General features: G+C 44.7%; 1 protein-coding gene across 1 annotated transcript in view; it reads right to left on the bottom strand.

Annotated features, from left to right (window-relative positions):
* The window catches only part of LOC127689841 (uncharacterized), a gene marked incomplete at its 3' end in the record, with an annotated part of 43674 nt that overhangs the window by 6425 nt on the left and 14852 nt on the right, over positions 1–22397 (bottom strand). The window contains 2 exon segments of the mRNA XM_052189409.1: positions 6844–7818; positions 20109–21083. Coding sequence (XP_052045369.1) covers positions 6844–7818; positions 20109–21083 — 1950 coding nt within the window.

The raw sequence follows: 22397 nt of genomic DNA, 5'->3' as shown, positions 1-22397 counted from the left end.
ACTTTGTCTTTCTCCCACCACTTCTTTTTTTTTTAATTATTTGTATTCGATATAATTTATTTACATTTCTAATGATTTCCCCTTTTGTAGCCCCCCCACTCTCGGAAAGTCCCGTAAGCCCCCTTCTCTTCCCCTGTCCTCCCACCCACCCCTTCCCACTTCCCCGTTCTGGTTTTGCCAAATACTGTTTCACTGAGTCTTTCCAGAGCCAGGGGCCACTCCTCCTTTCTTCTTGTACCTCATTTGATGTGTGGATTATGTTTTGGATATTCCAGTTTTCTAGGTTAATAACCACTTATTAGCGAGTGCATACCATGATTCACCTTTTGAGTCTGGGTTACCTCACTTAGTATGATGTTCTCTAGCTCCATCCATTTCCCTAAGAATTTCATGAATTCTTTGTTTCTAATGGCTGAATAGTACTCCATTGTGTAGATATACCACATTTTTTGCATCCACTCTTCTGTTGAGGGATACCTGGGTTCTTTCCAGCATCTGGCAATTATAAATAGGGCTGCTCTGAACATAGTAGAGCATGTATCCTTATTACATGGTGGGGAATCCTCTGCGTATGTGCCCAGGATCTCCCACCACTTCTAAACCTGAAATAGACAAGAGAACAGCAGGGGCCCCACTTCTGAACAACTAAACATTTTAACCAAAAAGTAGCACAAAACACAAGAATGAGAAAGATTTTTGCTTGGCATTGGGCTGCATGCACTGTATCCCACTCTGGAGGCAGAACCAGGAGAATCGATGAATTTGAGAAAAGACTGGTCTACAGATCCACTTCCTGGAAAGTCAGGATTACAAGGATCAACTTTCACACTCTCTCTCTCTCTCTCTCTCTCTCTCTCTCTCTCTCTCTCTCTCTCTCTCTTTCTGGTTTTTCGAGACAGGGTTTCTCTGTGTAGTCGTGGCTGTCTTGGCACTCTGTAGACCAAGCTGGCCTCGAACTCAGAAATCTGCCTGCCTCTGCCTCCCAAGTGCTGGGATTATAGGTGTTTGCCACCACACCACCTGGTCTTTGAACTCATTTTACAAACTAGGCTCCAGGCTGGCCTGATGTCTGAGATCTGTATGTCACCATGCTTTTCATTGGTTTGTTTTGTATGCCTCTGTCTATCTCTGTCCCTCTCTGTCTCTCAGTCTCTCTCTCTCTCTCTCTCTCTCTCTCTCTCTCTCTCTCTCTCTCTCTCTTGGTTTCTCTCTTTTTCTCTCTGTATCTCTCTGTCTCTCTCCATCTCTCTCTGTCTTTCTCTCTCTCTCTCTCTCTCTCTCTCTCTCTCTCTGTGTGTGTGTGTGTGTGTGTGTGTCTATGTCTCTGTCTCTGTCTTGCTCTCTCTCTCTCTGTCTTTTTTTGTTTCAAGAGAGGGTTTCTCTATATAGCCCTGGTTGTCCTGGAACTCACTATGCAGACCAGGCTGGCCTCAAACTCAGAAATCCACCTACCTCTGCCTAGCAAGTACTGTGATTAAACTCGTGAGCCACCACTGCCCTGCTGAACATCCTTCTCAAAGCCAGTGCAATCTGATAATGAAAAGCATGACTTTCTAAAGCTTGTTCAACCATACTAGCAATCAAGGGTTCTTTTGTTAATAAATCTGCCATAGAATTTCCTTAAGCCACTGGACATGGCAGGCCAGTATGTCTTCTGAAATGTTCTATAAATTTTCCTTTTTCTTGATTGAATTATCTTTTGCAACAGAAGCAAGACTGATATAATTTTGGAATTTCCAGATATAAGAGCTGTCTCGAAATCAGAAAATAATCAAACTACATAATTTGAACTTGTATAAAGGTTGACCTCTTCAAGTATATGTTCAAGGGCAATAATAACTGCAATAATTTTCTCCTGATGTGCAGACATTTCTTTTGCCTTTTGAGTAATCATAGGTCTATCTTTCATATAGATGGCTTAAATTCCATGGATGACACATCTGTAAATAGTAAGAGGGCTTCAGAAGTAGGTTCTGATGCTAGTATAGAAGGAAAGATTATTCCTCTTCCTTCTACAAGCTTTAATATAGGGTGCTGAGGCACATGACATTTGATTTGTCCCATATAATGAGCTAATGCATTTCCCTAATCATCTGCAGTTTGACGTAAATACCCCAATTGTTCCTTATTATATGGAATACAAACTTCATGAGTTTCTTTGACAAATAGTTACCTGGATCCTAACCTCACTTTAATAATTAACTGACTATACATAACAGGATAAGAAGGTATCATTTTCACTTGACTCTGAGTGAGATATATACATTCCCATAAAACTTCTTGCCATAAACATGCAGTAGGGTTTAAGGTGTTTTAAGAATAATAAGCGAGCAAGTTTTTAAATAGTTTGTTTGATTTACTTTAGCATCTTGTATCATTTGCTTTATCTATTCTGATTGTTTTAATGCTTCTTTTGTAAGCTGTATTTTAGACTTAGGATCACGATCTCCTTTAAGAATTTCAAACAAATTAAGCAATTGTCCTGTGGTAATTTTTAAATAATGTCTTGTCCAATTAATATTTCCCAATTATTTTTAAAGATCATTAAGTGTCTTTAATTTGTCAATCCTAAGTTGCAGTATTTGAGAGTTAATATATTCATTATAAATTATTTTTGCAAGAAATTTATTGGCTTGTATACTGGCTGGTTTTGTGTGTCAACTAGACACACACTGGACTTATCACAGACAAAGGAGATTCTGTTGGGGGAAGGGCCTCATTGAGATCCATCTGTGGGGCATTTTCTCAATTAGTGATGAAAGGATGAGGGCCCCTTGTGGGCGGTACCATCTCTGGGCAGGTAGTCTTGGGTTCTATAAGAGAGCAGGCTGAACAATTCAGGGGGATCAAGCTAGTAAGACACATTTTTCCACCGCCTCTGCATCAGTTCCTGCTTCCTGACCTGCTTGAGTTCCAGTCCAGACTTCCTTTAGTGGTGAACAGCAGTGTGGAAGTGTAAGCTCAATAAACTCTTTCCTCCTCAATTTGCTTCTTGGTCATGATGTTTGTACAGGACTAGAAACCCTAAGACAAATTGGTACCAGTGTAGTGGGGTATTCCTGTGACAACTTTACCATGTTTTGGGGAGGATTGAGGAAAGGCTTGGAAGTTTGAGCTAGAAGAGCCAATAGGATGTTAAGAGCTCTGTGGAAAGTTCTGTAGGGGCTTGGAAGATAATGCTAAGAACAGTGCAGAATATGGTGGCCTGGCTTCTGACATTTCAGAGGGAAGATTAAAGTCTCTTATCAGGTGCAGGTTTTGATTGTGAAGATTCTGTGGTTTTGATTACCTGGGGCTGAAGAATCAGCTGTGACTAACAACATAACAGAACCACAAAACAATCCTTTGTGTTACTGGGAATATTGAGGCTGGTTAACAAGGGCTAAGAAATTAGTGGTGATTAAGAAAAGACCAGCATCACTGAGGTGAAAACTTCTGGGAAGTGTTTTCTGAGAGCACAGAGGCTGGGTTCCTGAGAGAACCACGGTTGTATTTTGTGCTGTGGCTAGACTTGGTACTTTGGAAGATTCACCAAGTTGGTCCTGGTTTTGAAGGCATGAAGTGGTCATGAAGAACAGTTAAGGCTCTGAATTGTGTGAGGCTGTGGAAGGCCATTGGTGAAGGTGCAACCTCAGATGCAATTGAAGGCCCAAGACTGAAGGCGTCAGGCAAAGAGTTGAAGCTTGGCACCATGAAAAAGAGCCTATGCCACGCTATTGGTGAAGCCTAGTTACAGCAGAAGACAGCAGTGTTTTGTAGATGCCTGTGCCATGCAATGACCACCAAGAACAGCAGCAGCAGTGGAGTACTGACAGCTGGAGCCTAGAAGACAAGGTGTGTGTTAGAAAAGGCAGAGCTGGAGAAGTGACCCAAGCCCTCGTAGAAGCCCAAAAGTTCCTGGGTTGGATCCCAGACAATGAACCTTTGGACTTTGAGTTGTGCTTTTGATTGTGACTGTACCCTGACAGTTTTCCCTCTTGATGGAAGAAAGTGTTTTAGTGAAGCCCACAGTTAAGAGAACTTTCTATTTTCAAGGGACTTTTAATTTTAAATGATATTGGACATTTTAAAGGCATTGAAATTTTAATATGTAAAGACTGTGGGACATTTAAACATATGTAGATCTGGGGGATAAATAAGGAAGGATTGTTATTCCAGATGAATTTGAGAATTGCTCTTTCTAGCTCTATGAAGAACTGGGATGGGACTTTTATGGAGATAGCATTGAATCTGTAGATTGCCTTTGGCAAGATGGCCATTTTAACTATATTAATCCTGCCAATCCACGAGCATGGAAGGTTTGCCCATTTTCTGAGATCTTCCTCGATTTCCTTCTTCAGAGATCTGAAGTTCTTGTCATATAGGTCTTTCACTTGTTTGGTTAGAGTCACCCCAAGATACTTTATGTTGTTTGTAGCTATTGTGAAGGGGGTCATTTCCCTTATTTCTTTCTCAGTCTGCTTATCCTTTGAATATATAAAGGCTACTGATTTGCTTGCGTTGATTTTGTAGCCAGCCACTTTGCTGAAGTTGTTTATCAGCTGTAGGAGTTCTCTAGTAGAGGTTTTAGGGTCACTTAAGTATACGATCATATCATCTGCAAATAGTGATAATTTGACTTCACCCTTTCCAATTTGTATCCCTTTGACGTCCTTCTGTTGTCTAATTGCTCTAGCTAGGACTTCAAGAACTATATTGAAAAGATATGGAGAGAGGGGCAGCCTTGTCTAGTCCCTGATTTTAGTGGGATTGCTTCAAGTTTCTCTCCATTTAGTTTGACGTTGACTACCTGTTTGCTGTATATTGCTTTTACTATGTTTAGATATGGGCCTTGAATTCCTGTCCTTTCCAAGACTTTTAGCATGAAAGGATGCTGAATTTTATGAAATGCTTTTTCAGCATCTAATGAAATGATCATGTGGTTTTTTCTTTGAGTTTGTTTATGTAGTGGATAGCATATATGGATTTCCGTATATTGAACCATCCCTGCATCCCTTGGATGAAGCCTACTTGATCATGGTGGATGATTGTTTGATGTGTTCTTGGATTTGGTGGGCAAGAAGGCTTAATAGTGATGTGTTTTTGTGTCAAGTTGTCAAGGGGTCAATGGTACTGGCAGGTTTTGTGTGTCTACTTGACAGAGACTGGAGTTATCACAGGGAAAGGAGTTTCAGTTGGGAAGTGCCTCCAGGAGATCCGTCTGTGGGTCATTTTCTCACTATAGGGATCAAAAGGGGAGGGCTCCTTGTGGGTGGTACCATCTCTGGACTGGTATTCTTGGGTTCTATAAAGAGCAGGCTGGCCGGGTGGTGGTGGTGCATGCCTTTACTCCCAACATTTGGGAGACAGAGGCAGGCAGATTTCTGACTTGGAGGCCAGCATGGTCCACAGATAGAATTCCAGGAGAGCCATGGCTATAAAGAGAAAGCCTTACAGAAGAGCTATGGAGTGTGGGGAGAGCTGACTAACAGGGACACATGGAGTCTCTGCCCCATTCAGACTAATACAGGGACATGCTGGAGACTACATGCATTAGGAGATAGACAGGGCTATACAGAGAAACCGTATCTCAAAAAAACAAATCTAAAAAAACAAAACAAAACAAAAGCCCCATGCCTTAGGAGACATACCCTCTACCCAACATCGTAGAACCCAAATACATAGTAAAGTATTAACCACACTTTAGTTAGCAAACTAAAATATTTATTTCTTGGGCCTAGTTACAGAGCCGGAGATTGAAATAAGTGTGGAGTAAATGCCTGTCCTTAAGAACCCGGTTACCCTAGTGTGAACAGCAGGTTACTCATGTCCTCACATGTCGAATGTCCCCACCCACAACCTACTGTAAACCTCCCACCCTGTCTAATCTCTAGTCCCAGTGAGCTTATGAGAAATGAGAGCAGCATTACAACCAAATGCCAGGACAGAACAGAAGGGAGCAGCCTGCAGGCTCTCTGTCCCTCCTCCCTCCCTCCTCCTAGGAGGGAGAAGTCAAAGTCAATGAACCCATCTGGGTGTCTTGTAGGTCCTTACTGATGTTCTGAAGACAATGATCTCCGGGTGAATCTGGTCAGACTTGCAGGTGCATCGAGGGCTATGCTGAGAGCCTGAGACCTGCTTGGTTTCTCACTCTGGCATGCTATTGCGGGACACTGAAATCAATGGAGGGTCAGGGGGCAGTGCAGGAGGAAGTATCAGTATCCTCAGCATCCTCAGGCCAAGCATTTCCTTCTGAGTGTAGGGAAGTCCCAGTTTGGCGAACAGCAGGATACTGTTAGAAGATAAAGAATCTGGAAGCTTTCTCTTCATATAATGGCACAAGATCCTGCAGATCACCATAAATTCTGAAGGAGACCCTGCCCAATCCAAGAGGACACTCAGATGCATCATCCGAAGGAGAGTCTGATGGCCTTAGACCTTGGAGGTGATCCTGCATGATGATACTTCTACTCCACCACCAGGAGTGGCTGGGAGACCTGGGGGCTCCTCTGCATGATTCTCCAGACCTGTGAGTGGTTCCCTGGGACCTATAGCATCAGCAGAATCAAAAGGGATCCCGGAGGCTCCAGAAGAGAGTTTGGAGAATGTTGTCCCTTGTGGAGTAGATCCAGGATACAAAAGCTTGGATGGGGAAAGGCGCAGGGACTCTGGGTGCACCTCCTTGTAATAAGGACAGCTGTTGTGGCCCCTGCTCAGGCGACTCCTGAGGGGTCCCAAATGGGAATGCCTCCAGATGGAAGTGGGCTTCCCCTGATCCAGTGTGTAGATCCCAAGTGTCAGCTCCTGCCTAGGACAGGAGGTGAGCTCCAGCTGGTCCTTTCCTCTAGGATCCCCTTGCTGTTTCCACAGCTCATAGCTCTCAGGCTGCAGGAGCCCCTCAAAGGCATCCATGGAGAAGCTCACCCTGGCCTCACCACAGCTGCACTGACGTGCCACCTTGCCATAGTCAATCCACCTCGGGGTGGCAAAATTGATGGCCTCTGCGCAGTTGAAGCCATGGTTGAAACCCGAGTGGTAGCCATAGGGAAAGGTGACCATGAACTCCCCAGCCTGCTGGGTGATGCGGCCAAAGGGGATGCCATTCTCCTTGAGCACGGTGGGGGAGATGAGCGCCACCTTGTGTCTCAGGAAGGCCTGGCAGCCCTTGGAGCTGCCAGGGAAGAGTTGCCTGGCCAGGAGCTCCAGGCGCCTGCCATGCTCAGGGGGCACAGCATACCAAGTCTTGGGCTGCCCAAAGTGCAGGTAGTTGATACTGTACAGGTCCACGTCCTCCGTGTGCCACGCAAAGGTGGTCTTCCACATGCCAAAGTACAGGTAGGGCGTGTTGACGCCCTCAATCACTATGCCATGCTCCTGCTTCAACACATCCAAAAGGCTCCCCAGGTGGCCCACGTTCCAGTGTTGAGTGTTCTCATCAAACAGGGAGCCGCTGACATCAGCACCATAAATTGGTGACCCAAACAGACGATTCTTCCAGTATTTTCTCTCCAAATCATCAAAATCCAGGTGTGGCGGGGTCTGGTATTTTTTGCTGCTGGCCAGCTCACGATACTCACCCACACTCATGCCTTTCCTCTTCTTATGGAATTGGGTGAACACACCTGCCTGCCCCGAGACCACTTGCTGCAGAGGAGCAGGAATTGACATATCCATGACATCCTCACAGGACTTTCCACTGCCTTTCCACTCCTTGGGTGGGATGACCTTGGCCAGTCCAGCTCGGTGTGTGCCTTGGGACTCCATGTAGGTGATGTATTTGCTGAAGTTTGAGAATTCTGCCATGTTTGGGCGGAAGGTCATGATGGTACAGCCTGGGTTCTGGGACATATCCTGCTCAGGGTTTGTCATGGCCACAGCAATGCAGGAGCTCAGCCTGGGGTCCTGGCTGCCCTGGGTGTTTATGTTTTCTGAGACTTCTTTCTCTTTCTCTCTCTCTCTCTCTCTCTCTCTCTCTCTCTCTGAGTTTTCCTGACTTCCTGTTGTATTTTCTTCACTGTCTGATCTGTCCTTAAACTCGTCTTTTATGCCTTCTTCTCTTCGTTCTATGGTTTAGGTTTCCTGGTGGACAAGATAACATTTTTAAGATAAATTTGAATTCAGGAGAATGGCTTGTCTGAGTAGAACACTGTATATATAGCAAGACCCTTCTAAGCTCTACAATCAACAGAAAAGACAAGAAAATGTAAGAAAGAAGAAGCCTTCTTTCTTGGTTGATGTTTTGATTTCCCAGGGCATCCTCTTACTGGTCAGCGCTTTTCACCTTGAAAAACTGAGTTTCTATGGAGCAGAATCCCTGTGCCACTACAGGAGCACTGGGAGCACAGCACCATCCCACTCCTGGAGCACTCCCTTGATTCCCACTCATCCTTGGACTCCATTGGTCACTGTGTGTTGATTGGGGAGGCTCAGAGCCCTTTGTCTTTTAAGTACAAAGTCATTTACCCAAGGAACAATCATAGGTGGTTCATATGACAAAGATTCTTATCCACATGGGCAAAAATCATCAGAGGTTTCTCAGGACCTGTTCTCAAACTATTTAAATCATTGCCTCCTAGTCTCTGAAACCAAATTAAAAGTTCCTCAGGAATTACTGACTTTGGGTTCCAACAGGCAGGTTATGCTGGCGGGTATTTGTCCAGCAGAGGTGACCTGTCTTGGTTTCCAGGTGAGGGCGGGCATAAGGAGACTGTCTCAGAGGAGGACTGCTGCCAGCCTTGTCATCCCAGCTGCTTAGACTAAAGACAGCTGTGAGTCTTTACATATGTGTCAGAGTATGGCAGCCTCTGTGTAGCAGTGTTGTGGGAGTAACATGCCTTCCATATACAAACAGGAGGTGGGGCTGGGGAGCACTGAGCCTCCAACCAGACCAATGCTACATAAAGAGGTTTTACCTATTTATGTTCTTAGCTCTCCTAGGGTTGGCTCTCCCTAGTCTAATGGAAAAACTAAAAACAAACAGCAGCTGGTCTGGATCACAACACCCCACAATGCAGGTGAGGCCTCCTCCTGAGAGCAACAGAATTCTGACTGTCTAGTGCCAGTGGGACCCAGGACCTGGCCAACCTCCTAGATAACTGTCATGGACCCTGCTACTCTCTTGCCGGGTGACAATCTGCTCGTGCTCATCTATGCCTGTCACACGAGGGGAGATGACATTAGGTCCATGGGTACTGCAGTCCTTAGTGTAACTGGAACATTTTGGGCGCAGGCCAAGACTCTCAGCCCAGAGAGAAGACCTGATCCATTTTATCCAGGCTGGGGGAGGACCTCAGAAAGATTGATCATTCTAAAAGAACTGGCAGGATCTACTACCTGACCTTCACAAGGATATTCATCCGGGATACAAAACCTGCTCTCTGTTTCTAGTCACACCTAGGCCAGAGAAGATCTAAGGGATGATTTCTCTGCCAGAAGCCAGGTTGGTCTGTCCTCAAATAAATCCTACTAGGCAGCCCTCTGCCCCATCTCCACTCTCACTGATCATGCTCAGTAGCTGAAAAGATCCCCAGGACCTTGTCTGCTGATTTGCCCTCCCATAAGGGTGGGGTCCAACAATGGCCTGGCTATCACAGCTACAAACCTCTCAATCAATAGCTAAAGTTTAGGCATGCATTAAAAATATTCATTACTGGTATGGACCTTAAGAGTTCTATCCAGCCAGGCAGTGGTGGCACACTCCTTTATTCCCACCACTTGTGGTGCTGAGGCAGTTGATTTTTGAGTTGAGGCCAGCCAGGTCTACAGAGTGAGTTCCATAACAGCCAGGGTTACACAGAGAAACCCTATCTCAAAAAACAAACAAACAACAACAACAAAACACCCCCCCCAAAAAAAAACAAAAAAAAAGGCCAAAAAACATCTTACTTTGTTTAGCTGGGCATTGGTGGAACATGCCTTTAATCTCAGCACTTGGGAGGAAGAGGCAGGCAGATTTCTGAGTTCCAAGCCAGCCTGGTCTACAGAGTGATTTCCAGGACAGCCAGAGCTATACAGAGAAACCAAACCTCGGGGGAAATTAACCAAATCAAAAAATAAAAGAGAGAGAGAGAGAGAGAGAGAGAGAGAGAGAGAGAGAGAGAGAGAGAGAGAGATTTTTCTTGCAAGGCAGTGGTGGCACACACCTTTAATCTCAGCACTTGGGATGCTTGGGCAATTGATTTCAGAGTTTGAGGCCAGCCTGCTCTACATCTTAGTGTGTTTAGCTGGGCAATGGTGGTGCATGCCTATAATCCCCGCACTTGGCAAGCAGAGAGAGGCAGAGTTCTCGGTAAGAAGCCAGCCTGGTCTACAGAGTGAGTTCCAAGACAGCCAGGGCTACACAGAGAAACACTGTCTCAAAAAACAACAACAAAAAAATACATTGCTGGTATGGAATTTTAGGGTTCTAATCTGCCAGGCAGTGGTGGCACATGCCTTTAATCCCAGCACTTGGGAGGGAGAGGGAGGAGGATTTCTGAGTTTGAGGCCAGCCTGGTCAACAGAGTAAATTCCAGGACAGGTATGGCTACACAGAGAATCCCTGTCTCAAAAATCAAAAACAAAAACAAAAACAAAAACAAAAAACAAAAACAAAAAACAAAAACAAAAAAACAAAAAAACAAAAACAAAAACAAAAACCAGGGTTTTCCACCGGTGTAAAAATAAATTATCAGACATTGAAAGAAACTATTACACACTGGATAGACATTCTGCCTTTCTTTGGGTCCTCTGTGCCCCATGTAGAGAGAGATTTACTCCCAAAAGAAGTTCTCTTGAGAATAGCTCAGTACTACCTTGGGATCCTCAACACCCAGAGTCCATGTCTGGAAGCTGATAAAGTCTTTCTACAGTTTCAAACCCATTCTCTGCTCTCTTCTCTGGTTCCTGCCCAATAGTAACCACATCTGAGTGCCATATTTGTCAGAAAGGAACAGAAATTAATCTGAAATGAAACTCACACATTAACGCCAAAGATTGACCAGCATTTTCTAATGCTTTGTAGAATGATTGAATCTTATCAACTATTACCACGACTCATTTCCTCACAGGAACAAATTTCCAAAAGCTGTGAATAGAGATAGGACTTACCCAACACCAGTGGAATGGAGACCTGTGAGGAGACAATCCAGCCACAGAGAGAAGCTTCCCCCTTAGGACTTGCTCTTCCTATGAGCAAGGAACCTAATGGCTTCGTCTTTTATAGCCATGAAGACCTGAGGCAATGAGAGCTTGCCCACCCACTGGGGTCTCAACCAATCACTGGCTCTCAGCTGACTTAGGCCCACCCAGCTTCCCTAGAATGGTAACAATCTCATTAGGAGACATGGAAACATTGAAGAAAGAATGACACAACACCAACTGTGCATAGAATCTGTAAGAATGTTTTAGAATTTCCAAGGCTAACTGGGAGCATGTGGCAGAGCCTCAGAGAATTGAGACATCCAGAACATGTCTGTGCTCTTCCTGGACAGGCTTTGTCTTTCTCCCACCACCTCTAAACCTGAAAATAAAAACCTAAACCTAAAATAATGAAACCTAAAATTATTCATTACTGGTATGGGCCTTAAGAGTTCTAACCAGCCAGGCAGTGGTGGCACACACCTATATTCCCAGCACTTGTGGTGCTGGGGCAGTTGATTTTTGAGTTGAGACCAGCCAGGTCTACAGAGTGAGTTCCATGACAACCAGGGTTACACAGAGAAACCCTATCTCAAAAAACAAACAACAATGACAACAAAACACCACCCCCGAAAACAACAAAAAAAAACAAACAAAAAACATCTTACTTTGTTTAGCTGGGCATTGGTGGAACACGCCTTTAATCTCAGCACTTGGGAGGCAGAGGCAGACAGATTTCTGAGTTCCAAGCCAGCCTGGCCTACAGAGTGATTTCCAGGATAGCCAGAGCTATATAGAGAAACCAAATCTCTGGGAAAAAAAACCAAATCCAAAAATAAAAAGAGAGAGAGAGAGATTTTTCTTGCAAGGCGGTGGTGGGACACACATTTAATCCCAGCACTTGGGATCCTGGGGCAGTTGATTTCAAAGTTCCAGGCCAGCCTGCTCTACACCTTACTGTGTTTAGCCGGGCAGTGGTGGCACATGCCTTTAATCCCAGCACTTGGGAAACAGAGGGAGGCAGATTTCTCAGTACGAGGCAAGCCTAGTCTACACAGTGAGGTCCAAGATAGCCAGGGCTACACAGAGAAACACTGTCTCAAAAAACAACAACAAAAAAATACATTGTGGTATGGAATTTTAGGCTTCTAATCTGCCAGGCAGTGGTGGCACATGCCTTTAATCCCAGCACTTGGGAGGCAGAGGGAGGAGGATTTCTGAGTTTGAGGCCAGCCTGGTCAACAGAGTAAATTCCAGGACAGGTATGGCTACACAGAGAATCCCTGTCTCAAAAAAACAAAAACAAAAGCAAAAAAACAAAAAGAAAAACAAAAACAAAAACCAGGGTTTTCCACCGGGGTAAAAATAAATTATCAGACATTGAAGGAACTATTACACACTGGATAGACATCCTGTCTTTGCTTTGGGTCCTCTGTGCCCCAGGTAGAGAGAGATTTACCCCCAAATGAATTTCTCTTGAGAATAGCTCAGTGCTACCCTGGGATCCCCAACACCCAGAGTCCATGTCTGGAAGCAGATAAAGTCTTTCTACAGTTTCAAACCCATTCCCAGCTCTCTTCTCTGGTTTCTGCCCAATAGTAACCACATCTGAGTGCCATATTTGTCAGAAAGGAACAGAAATTAATCTGAAATGAAACTCACACATTAACGCCAAGGATTGACCAGCATTTTCTAATGCTTTGTAGAATGATTGAATCTTATCAACTATTACCACGACTCATTTCCTCAAAGGAACAAATTTCCAAAAGCTGTGAATAGAGATAGGACTTACCCAACACCAGTGGAATGGAGACCTGTGAGGAGACAATCCAGCCACAGAGAGAAGCTTCCCCCTTAGGACTTGCTCTTCCTATGAGCAGGAAACCTAATGGCTTCATCTTTTATAGCCATGAAGACCTGAGGCAATGAGAGCTTGCCCACCCACTGGGGTCTCAACCAATCATTGGCTCTCAGCTGACTTAGGCCCACCCAGCTTCCCTAGAATGGAAACAATCTCATTAGGAGACATGGCAAACATTGAAGAAAGAATGATACAACACCAACTGTGCATTGAATCTGTAAGAATGTTTTAGAATTTCCAAGGCTAACTGGGAGCATGTGGCAGAGCCTCAGAGAACTGAGACATCCAGAACATGTCTGTGCTCTTGCTGGACAGACTTTGTCTTTCTCCCACCACTTCTTTTTTTTTTTTAATTATTTGTATTCGATATAATTTATTTACATTTCAAATGATTTCCCCTTTTCTAGCCCCCCCACTCCCGGAAACTCCCGTAAGCCCCCTTCTCTTCCCCTGTCCTCCCACCCACCCCTTCCCACTTCCCCGTTCTGGTTTTGCCAAATACTGTTTCACTGAGTCTTTCCAGAGCCAGGGGCCACTCCTCCTTTCTTCTTGTACCTCATTTGATGTGTGGATTATGTTTTGGATATTCCAGTTTTCTAGGTTAATAACCACTTATTAGCGAGTGCATACCATGATTCACCTTTTGAGTCTGGGTTACCTCACTTAGTATGATGTTCTCTAGCTCCATCCATTTCCCTAAGAATTTCATGAATTCTTTGTTTCTAATGGCTGAATAGTACTCCATTGTGTAGATATACCACATTTTTTGCATCCACTCTTCGGTTGAGGGATACCTGGGTTCTTTCCACCATCTGGCAATTATAAATAGGGCTGCTCTGAACATAGTAGAGCATGTATCCTTATTACATGGTGGGGAATCCTCTGGGTATGTGCCCAGGATCTCCCACCACTTCTAAACCTGAAATAGACAAGAGAACAGCAGGGGCCCCACTTCTGAACAACTAAACATTTTAACCAAAAAGTAGCACAAAACACAAGAATGAGAAAGATTTTTGCTTGGCATTGGGCTGCATGCACTGTATCCCACTCTGGAGGCAGAACCAGGAGAATCGATGAATTTGAGAAAAGACTGGTCTACAGATCCACTTCCTGGAAAGTCAGGATTACAAGGATCAACTTTCACTCTCTCTCTCTCTCTCTCTCTCTCTCTCTCTCTCTCTCTGTCTGTCTGTCTGGTTTATCGAGACAGGGTTTCTCTGTGTAGTCGTGGCTGTCTTGGCACTCTGTAGACCAAGCTGGCCTCGAACTCAGAAATCTGCCTGCCTCTGCCTCCCAAGTGCTGGGATTATAGGTGTTTGCCACCACACCACCTGGTCTTTGAACTCATTTTACAAACTAGGCTCCAGGCTGGCCTGATGCCTGAGATCTGTATGTCACCATGCTTTTCGTTGGTTTGTTTTGTATGCCTCTGTCTATCTCTGTCCCTCTCTGTCTCTCAGTCTCTCTCTCTCTCTCTCTCTCTCTCTCTCTCTCTCTCTCGGTTTCTCTCTTTTTCTCTCTGTATCTCTCTGTCTCTCTCCATCTCTCTCTGTCTTTCTCTCTCTCTCTCTCTCTCTCTCTGTGTGTGTGTGTGTGTGTGTGTGTGTGTGTGTGTCTATGTCTCTGTCTCTGTCTTGCTCTCTCTCTCTCTGTCTTTTTTTGTTTCAAGAGAGGGTTTCTCTATATAGCCCTGGTTGTCCTGGAACTCACTATGCAGACCAGGCTGGCCTCAAACTCAGAAATCCACCTACCTCTGCCTAGCAAGTACTGTGATTAAACTCGTGAGCCACCACCGCCCTGCTGAACATCCTTCTCAAAGCCAGTGCAATCTGATAATGAAAAGCATGACTTTCTAAAGCTTGTTCAACCATACTAGCAATCAAGGGTTCTTTTGTTAATAAATCTGCCATAGAATTTCCTTAAGCCACTGGACATGGCAGGCCAGTATGTCTTCTGATATGTTCTATAAATTTTCCTTTTTCTTCATTGAATTATCTTTTGCAACAGAAGCAAGACTGATATAATTTTGGAATTTCCAGGTATAAGAGCTGTCTCGATATCAGAAAATAATCAAACTACATAATTTGAACTTGTATACAGGTTGACCTCTTCAAGTATATGTTCAAGGGCAATAATAACTGCAATAATTTTCTCCTGATGTGCAGACATTTCTTTTGCCTTTTGAATAATCACAAGTCTATCTTTCATATAGATGGCTTAAATTCCATGGATGACACATCTGTAAATAGTAAGAGGGCTTCAGAAGTAGGTTCCGATGCTAGTATAGAAGGAAAGATTATTCCTCTTCCTTCTACAAGATTTAATATAGGGTGCTGAGGCACATGACATTTGATTTGTCCCATATAATGAGCTAATGCATTTCCCTAATCATCTGCAGTTTGACGTAAATACTCCAATTGTTCCTTATTATATGGAATACAAACTTCATGAGTTTCTTTGACAAATAGTTACCTGGATCCTAACCTCACTTTAATAATTAACTGACTATACATAACAGGATAAGAAGGTATCATTTTCACTTGACTCTGAGTGAGATATATACATTCCCATAAAACTTCTTGCCATAAACATGCACTAGGATGTAAGGTGTTTTAAGAATAATAAGCGAGCAAGTTTTTAAATAGTTTGTTTGATTTACTTTAGCATCTTGTTTCATTTGCTTTATCTATTCTGATTGTTTTAATGCTTCTTTTGTAAGCTGTATTTTAGACTTAGGATCACGATCTCCTTTAAGAATTTCAAACAAATTAAGCAATTGTCCTGTGGTAATTTTTAAATAATGTCTTGTCCAATTAATATTTCCCAATTATTTTTAAAGATCATTAAGTGTCTTTAATTTGTCAATCCTAAGTTGCAGTATTTGAGTTAATATATTCATTATAAATTATTTTTGCAAGAAATTTATTGGCTTGTATACTGGCTGGTTTTGTGTGTCAACTAGACACACACTGGACTTATCACAGAGAAAGGAGATTCTGTTGGGGGAAGGGCCTCATTGAGATCCATCTGTGGGGCATTTTCTCAATTAGTGATGAAAGGATGAGGGCCCCTTGTGGGCGGTACCATCTCTGGGCTGGTAGTCTTGGGTTCTATAAGAGAGCAGGCTGAACAATTCAGGGGGATCAAGCTAGTAAGACACATTTTTCCACCGCCTCTGCATCAGTTCCTGCTTCCTGACCTGCTTGAGTTCCAGTCCAGACTTCCTTTAGTGGTGAACAGCAGTGTGGAAGTGTAAGCTCAATAAACTCTTTCCTCCTCAATTTGCTTCTTGGTCATGATGTTTGTACAGGACTAGAGACCCTAAGACAAATTGGTACCAGTGTAGTGGGGTATTCCTGTGACAACTTTACCATGTTTTGGGGAGGATTGAGGAAAGGCTTGGAAGTTTGAGCTAGAAGAGCCAATAGGATGTTAAGAGCTCTGTGGAAAGTTCTGTAGGGGCTTGGAAGATAATGCTAAGAACAGTGCAGAATATGGTGGCCTGGCTTGTGACATTTCAGAGGGAAGATTAAAGTCTCTTATCAGGTGCAGGTTTTGATTGTGAAGATTCTGTGGTTTTGATTACCTGGGGCTGAAGAATCAGCTGTGACTAACAACATAACAGAACCACAAAACAATCCTTTGTGTTACTGGGAATATTGAGGCTGGTTAACAAGGGCTAAGAAATTAGTGGTGATTAAGAAAAGACCAGCATCACTGAGGTGAAAACTTCTGGGAAGTGTTTTCTGAGAGCACAGAGGCTGGGTTCCTGAGAGAGCCACGGTTGTATTTTGTGCTGTGGCTAGACTTGGTACTTTGGAAGATTCACCAAGTTGGTCCTGGTTTTGAAGGCATGAAGTGGTCATGAAGAACAGTTAAGGCTCTGCATTGTGTGAGGCTGTGGAAGGCCATTGGTGAAGGTGCAACCTCAGATGCAATTGAAGGCCCAAGACTGAAGGCGTCAGGCAAAGAGTTGAGGCTTGGCACCATGAAAAAGAGCCTATGCCACGCTATTGGTGAAGCCTAGTTACAGCAGAAGACAGCAGTGTTTTGTAGATGCCTGTGCCATGCAATGACCACCAAGAACAGCAGCAGCAGTGGAGTACTGACAGCTGGAGCCTAGAAGACAAGGTGTGTGTTAGAAAAGGCAGAGCTGGAGAAGTGACCCAAGCCCTCGTAGAAGCCCAAAAGTTCCTGGGTTGGATCCCAGACAATGAACCTTTGGACTTTGAGTTTTGCTTTTGATTGTGACTGTACCCTGACAATTTTCCCTCTTGATGGAAGAAAGTGTTTTAGTGAAGCCCACAGTTAAGAGAACTTTCTATTTTCAAGGGACTTTTAATTTTAAATGATATTGGACATTTTAAAGGCATTGAAATTTTAATATGTAAAGACTGTGGGACATTTAAACATATGTAGATCTGGGGGATAAATAAGGAAGGATTGTTATTCCAGATGAATTTGAGAATTGCTCTTTCTAGCTCTATGAAGAACTGGGATGGGACTTTTATGGAGATAGCATTGAATCTGTAGATTGCCTTTGGCAAGATGGCCATTTTAACTATATTAATCCTGCCAATCCACGAGCATGGAAGGTTTGCCCATTTTCTGAGATCTTCCTCGATTTCCTTCTTCAGAGATCTGAAGTTCTTGTCATATAGGTCTTTCACTTGTTTGGTTAGAGTCACCCCAAGATACTTTATGTTGTTTGTAGCTATTGTGAAGGGGGTCATTTCCCTAATTTCTTTCTCAGTCTGCTTATCCTTTGAATATATAAAGGCTACTGATTTGCTTGCATTGATTTTGTAGCCAGCCCCTTTGCTGAAGTTGTTTATCAGCTGTAGGAGTTCTCTAGTAGAGGTTTTAGGGTCACTTAAGTATACGATCATATCATCTGCAAATAGTGATAATTTGACTTCACCCTTTCCAATTTGTATCCCTTTGACGTCCTTCTGTTGTCTAATTGCTCTAGCTAGGACTTCAAGAACTATATTGAAAAGATATGGAGAGAGGGGCAGCCTTGTCTAGTCCCTGATTTTAGTGGGATTGCTTCAAGTTTCTCTCCATTTAGTTTGACGTTGGCTACCGGTTTGCTGTATATTGCTTTTACTATGTTTAGATATGGGCCTTGAATTCCTGTCCTTTCCAAGACTTTTAGCATGAAAGGATGCTGAATTTTATGAAATGCTTTTTCAGCATCTAATGACATGATCATGTGGTTTTTTCTTTGAGTTTGTTTATGTAGTGGATAGCATATATGGATTTCCGTATATTGAACCATCCCTGCATCCCTTGGATGAAGCCTACTTGATCATGGTGGATGATTGTTTGATGTGTTCTTGGATTTGGTGGTCAAGAAGGCTTAAAAGTGATGTGTTTTTGTGTCAAGTTGTCAAGGGGTCAATGGTACTGGCAGGTTTTGTGTGTCTACTTGACAGAGACTGGAGTTATCACAGGGAAAGGAGTTTCAGTTGGGAAGTGCCTCCAGGAGATCCGTCTGTGGGTCATTTTCTCACTATAGGGATCAAAAGGGGAGGGCTCCTTGTGGGTGGTACCATCTCTGGACTGGTATTCTTGGGTTCTATAAAGAGCAGGCTGGCGGGGTGGTGGTGGTGCATGCCTTTACTCCCAGCATTTGGGAGACAGAGGCAGGCAGATTTCTGACTTGGAGGCCAGCATGGTCCACAGATAGAATTCCAGGAGAGCCATGGCTATAAAGAGAAAGCCTTACAGAAGAGCTATGGAGTGTGGGGAGAGCTGACTAACAGGGACACATGGAGTCTCTGCCCCATTCAGACTAATACAGGGACATGCTGGAGACTACATGCATTTGGAGACAGACAGGGCTATACAGAGAAACCGTATCTCAAAAAAACAAATCTAAAAAAACAAAACAAAACAAAACAAAACAAAAGCCCCATGCCTTAGGAGACATACCCTCTACCCAACATCGTAGAACCCAAATACATAGTAAAGTATTAACCACACTTTAGTTAGCAAACTAAAATATTTATTTCTTGGGCCTAGTTACAGAGCCGGAGATTGAAATAAGTGTGGAGTAAATGCCTGTCCTTAAGAACCCGGTTACCCTAGTGTGAACAGCAGGTTACTCATGTCCTCACATGTCGAATGTCCCCACCCACAACCTACTGTAAACCTCCCACCCTGTCTAATCTCTAGTCCCAGTGAGTTTATGAGAAATGAGAGCAGCATTACAACCAAATGCCAGGACAGAACAGAAGGGAGCAGCCTGCAGGCTCTCTGTCCCTCCTCCCTCCCTCCTCCTAGGAGGGAGAAGTCAAAGTCAATGAACCCATCTGGGTGTCTTGTAGGTCCTTACTGATGTTCTGAAGACAATGATCTCCGGGTGAATCTGGTCAGACTTGCAGGTGCATCGAGGGCTATGCTGAGAGCCTGAGACCTGCTTGGTTTCTCACTCTGGCATGCTATTGCGGGACACTGAAATCAATGGAGGGTCAGGGGGCAGTGCAGGAGGAAGTATCAGTATCCTCAGCATCCTCAGGCCAAGCATTTCCTTCTGAGTGTAGGGAAGTCCCAGTTTGGCGAACAGCAGGATACTGTTAGAAGATAAAGAATCTGGAAGCTTTCTCTTCATATAATGGCACAAGATCCTGCAGATCACCATAAATTCTGAAGGAGACCCTGCCCAATCCAAGAGGACACTCAGATGCATCATCCGAAGGAGAGTCTGATGGCCTTAGACCTTGGAGGTGATCCTGCATGATGATACTTCTACTCCACCACCAGGAGTGGCTGGGAGACCTGGGGGCTCCTCTGCAAGATTCTCCAGACCTGTGAGTGGTTCCCTGGGACCTATAGCATCAGCAGAATCAAAAGGGATCCCGGAGGCTCCAGAAGAGAGTTTGGAGAATGTTGTCCCTTGTGGAGTAGATCCAGGATACAAAAGCTTGGATGGGGAAAGGCGCAGGGACTCTGGGTGCACCTCCTTGTAATAAGGACAGCTGTTGTGGCCCCTGCTCAGGCGACTCCTGAGGGGTCCCAAATGGGAATGCCTCCAGATGGAAGTGGGCTTCCCCTGATCCAGTGTGTAGATCCCAAGTGTCAGCTCCTGCCTGGGACAGGAGGTGAGCTCCAGCTGGTCCTTTCCTCTAGGATCCCCTTGCTGTTTTCACAGCTCATAGCTCTCAGGCTGCAGGAGCCCCTCAAAGGCATCCATGGAGAAGCTCACCCTGGCCTCCCCACAGCTGCACTGACGTGCCACCTTGCCATAGTCAATCCACCTCGGGGTGGCAAAATTGATGGCCTCTGCGCAGTTGAAGCCATGGTTGAAGCCCGAGTGGTAGCCATAGGGAAAGGTGACCATGAACTCCCCAGCCTGCTGGGTGATGCGGCCAAAGGGGATGCCATTCTCCTTGAGCACGGTGGGGGAGATGAGCGCCACCTTGTGTCTCAGGAAGGCCTGGCAGCCCTTGGAGCTGCCAGGGAAGAGTTGCCTGGCCAGGAGCTCCAGGCGCCTGCCATGCTCAGGGGGCACAGCATACCAAGTCTTGGGCTGCCCAAAGTGCAGGTAGTTGATACTGTACAGGTCCACGTCCTCCGTGTGCCACGCAAAGGTGGTCTTCCACATGCCAAAGTACAGGTAGGGCGTGTTGACGCCCTCAATCACTATGCCATGCTCCTGCTTCAACACATCCAAAAGGCTCCCCAGGTGGCCCACGTTCCAGTGTTGAGTGTTCTCATCAAACAGGGAGCCGCTGACATCAGCACCATAAATTGGTGACCCAAACAGACGATTCTTCCAGTATTTTCTCTCCAAATCATCAAAATCCAGGTGTGGCGGGGTCTGGTATTTTTTGCTGCTGGCCAGCTCACGATACTCACCCACACTCATGCCTTTCCTCTTCTTATGGAATTGGGTGAACACACCTGCCTGCCCCGAGACCACTTGCTGCAGAGGAGCAGGAATTGACATATCCATGACATCCTCACAGGACTTTCCACTGCCTTTCCACTCCTTGGGTGGGATGACCTTGGCCAGTCCAGCTCGGTGTGCGCCTTGGGACTCCATGTAGGTGATGTATTTGCTGAAGTTTGAGAATTCTGCCATGTTTGGGCGGAAGGTCATGATGGTACAGCCTGGGTTCTGGGACATATCCTGCTCAGGGTTTGTCATGGCCACAGCAATGCAGGAGCTCAGCCTGGGGTCCTGGCTTCCCTGGGTGTTTATGTTTTCTGAGACTTCTTTCTCTTTCTCTCTCTCTCTCTCTCTCTCTGTCTCTCTCTCTCTCTCTCTCTCTCTCTGTCTCTCTCTCTTCCTCTCTCTCTCTCTCTCTCTCTCTCTGAGTTTTCCTGACTTCCTGTTGTATTTTCTTCACTGTCTGATCTGTCCTTAAACTAGTCTTTTATGCCTTCTTCTCTTCGTTCTATGGTTTAGGTTTCCTGGTGGACAAGATAACATTTTTAAGATAAATTTGAATTCAGGAGAATGGCTTGTCTGAGTAGAACACTGTATATATAGCAAGACCCTTCTAAGCTCTACAATCAACAGAAAAGACAAGAAAATGTAAGAAAGAAGAAGCCTTCTTTCTTGGTTGATGTTTTGATTTCCCAGGGCATCCTCTTACTGGTCAGCGCTTTTCACCTTGAAAAACTGAGTTTCTATGGAGCAGAATCCCTGTGCCACTACAGGAGCACTGGGAGCACAGCACCATCCCACTCCTGGAGCACTCCCTTGATTCCCACTCATCCTTGGACTCCATTGGTCACTGTGTGTTGATTGGGGAGGCTCAGAGCCCTTTGTCTTTTAAGTACAAAGTCATTTACCCAAGGAACAATCATAGGTGGTTCATATGACAAAGATTCTTATCCACATGGGCAAAAATCATCAGAGGTTTCTCAGGACCTGTTCTCAAACTATTTAAATCATTGCCTCCTAGTCTCTGAAACCAAATTAAAAGTTCCTCAGGAATTACTGACTTTGGGTTCCAACAGGCAGGTTATGCTGGCGGGTATTTGTCCAGCAGAGGTGACCTGTCTTGGCTTCCAGGTGAGGGCGGGCATAAGGAGGCTGTCTCAGAGGAGGACTGCTGCCAGCCTTGTCATCCCAGCTGCTTAGACTAAAGACAGCTGTGAGTCTTTACATATGTGTCAGAGTATGGCAGCCTCTGTGTAGCAGTGTTGTGGGAGTAACATGCCTTCCATATACAAACAGGAGGTGGGGCTGGGGAGCACTGAGCCTCCAACCAGACCAATGCTACATAAAGAGGTTTTACTCTTAGCTCTTGTTCTTAGCTCTCCTAGGGTTGGCTCTCCCTAGTCTAATGGAAAAACTAAAAACAAACAGCAGCTGATCTGGATCACAACACCCCACAATGCAGGTGAGGCCTCCTCCTGAGAGCAACAGAATTCTGACTGTCTAGTGCCAGTGGGACCCAGGACCTGGCCAACCTCCTAGACA

This window comes from Apodemus sylvaticus, chromosome 7 (genome assembly GCF_947179515.1).
Source record: "Apodemus sylvaticus chromosome 7, mApoSyl1.1, whole genome shotgun sequence".
In the NCBI taxonomy this organism is placed as follows: domain Eukaryota; kingdom Metazoa; phylum Chordata; class Mammalia; order Rodentia; family Muridae; genus Apodemus; species Apodemus sylvaticus.
Note: the sequence above shows the minus strand (reverse complement) of the source record. Positions and strands in the feature narration are given on the sequence as shown.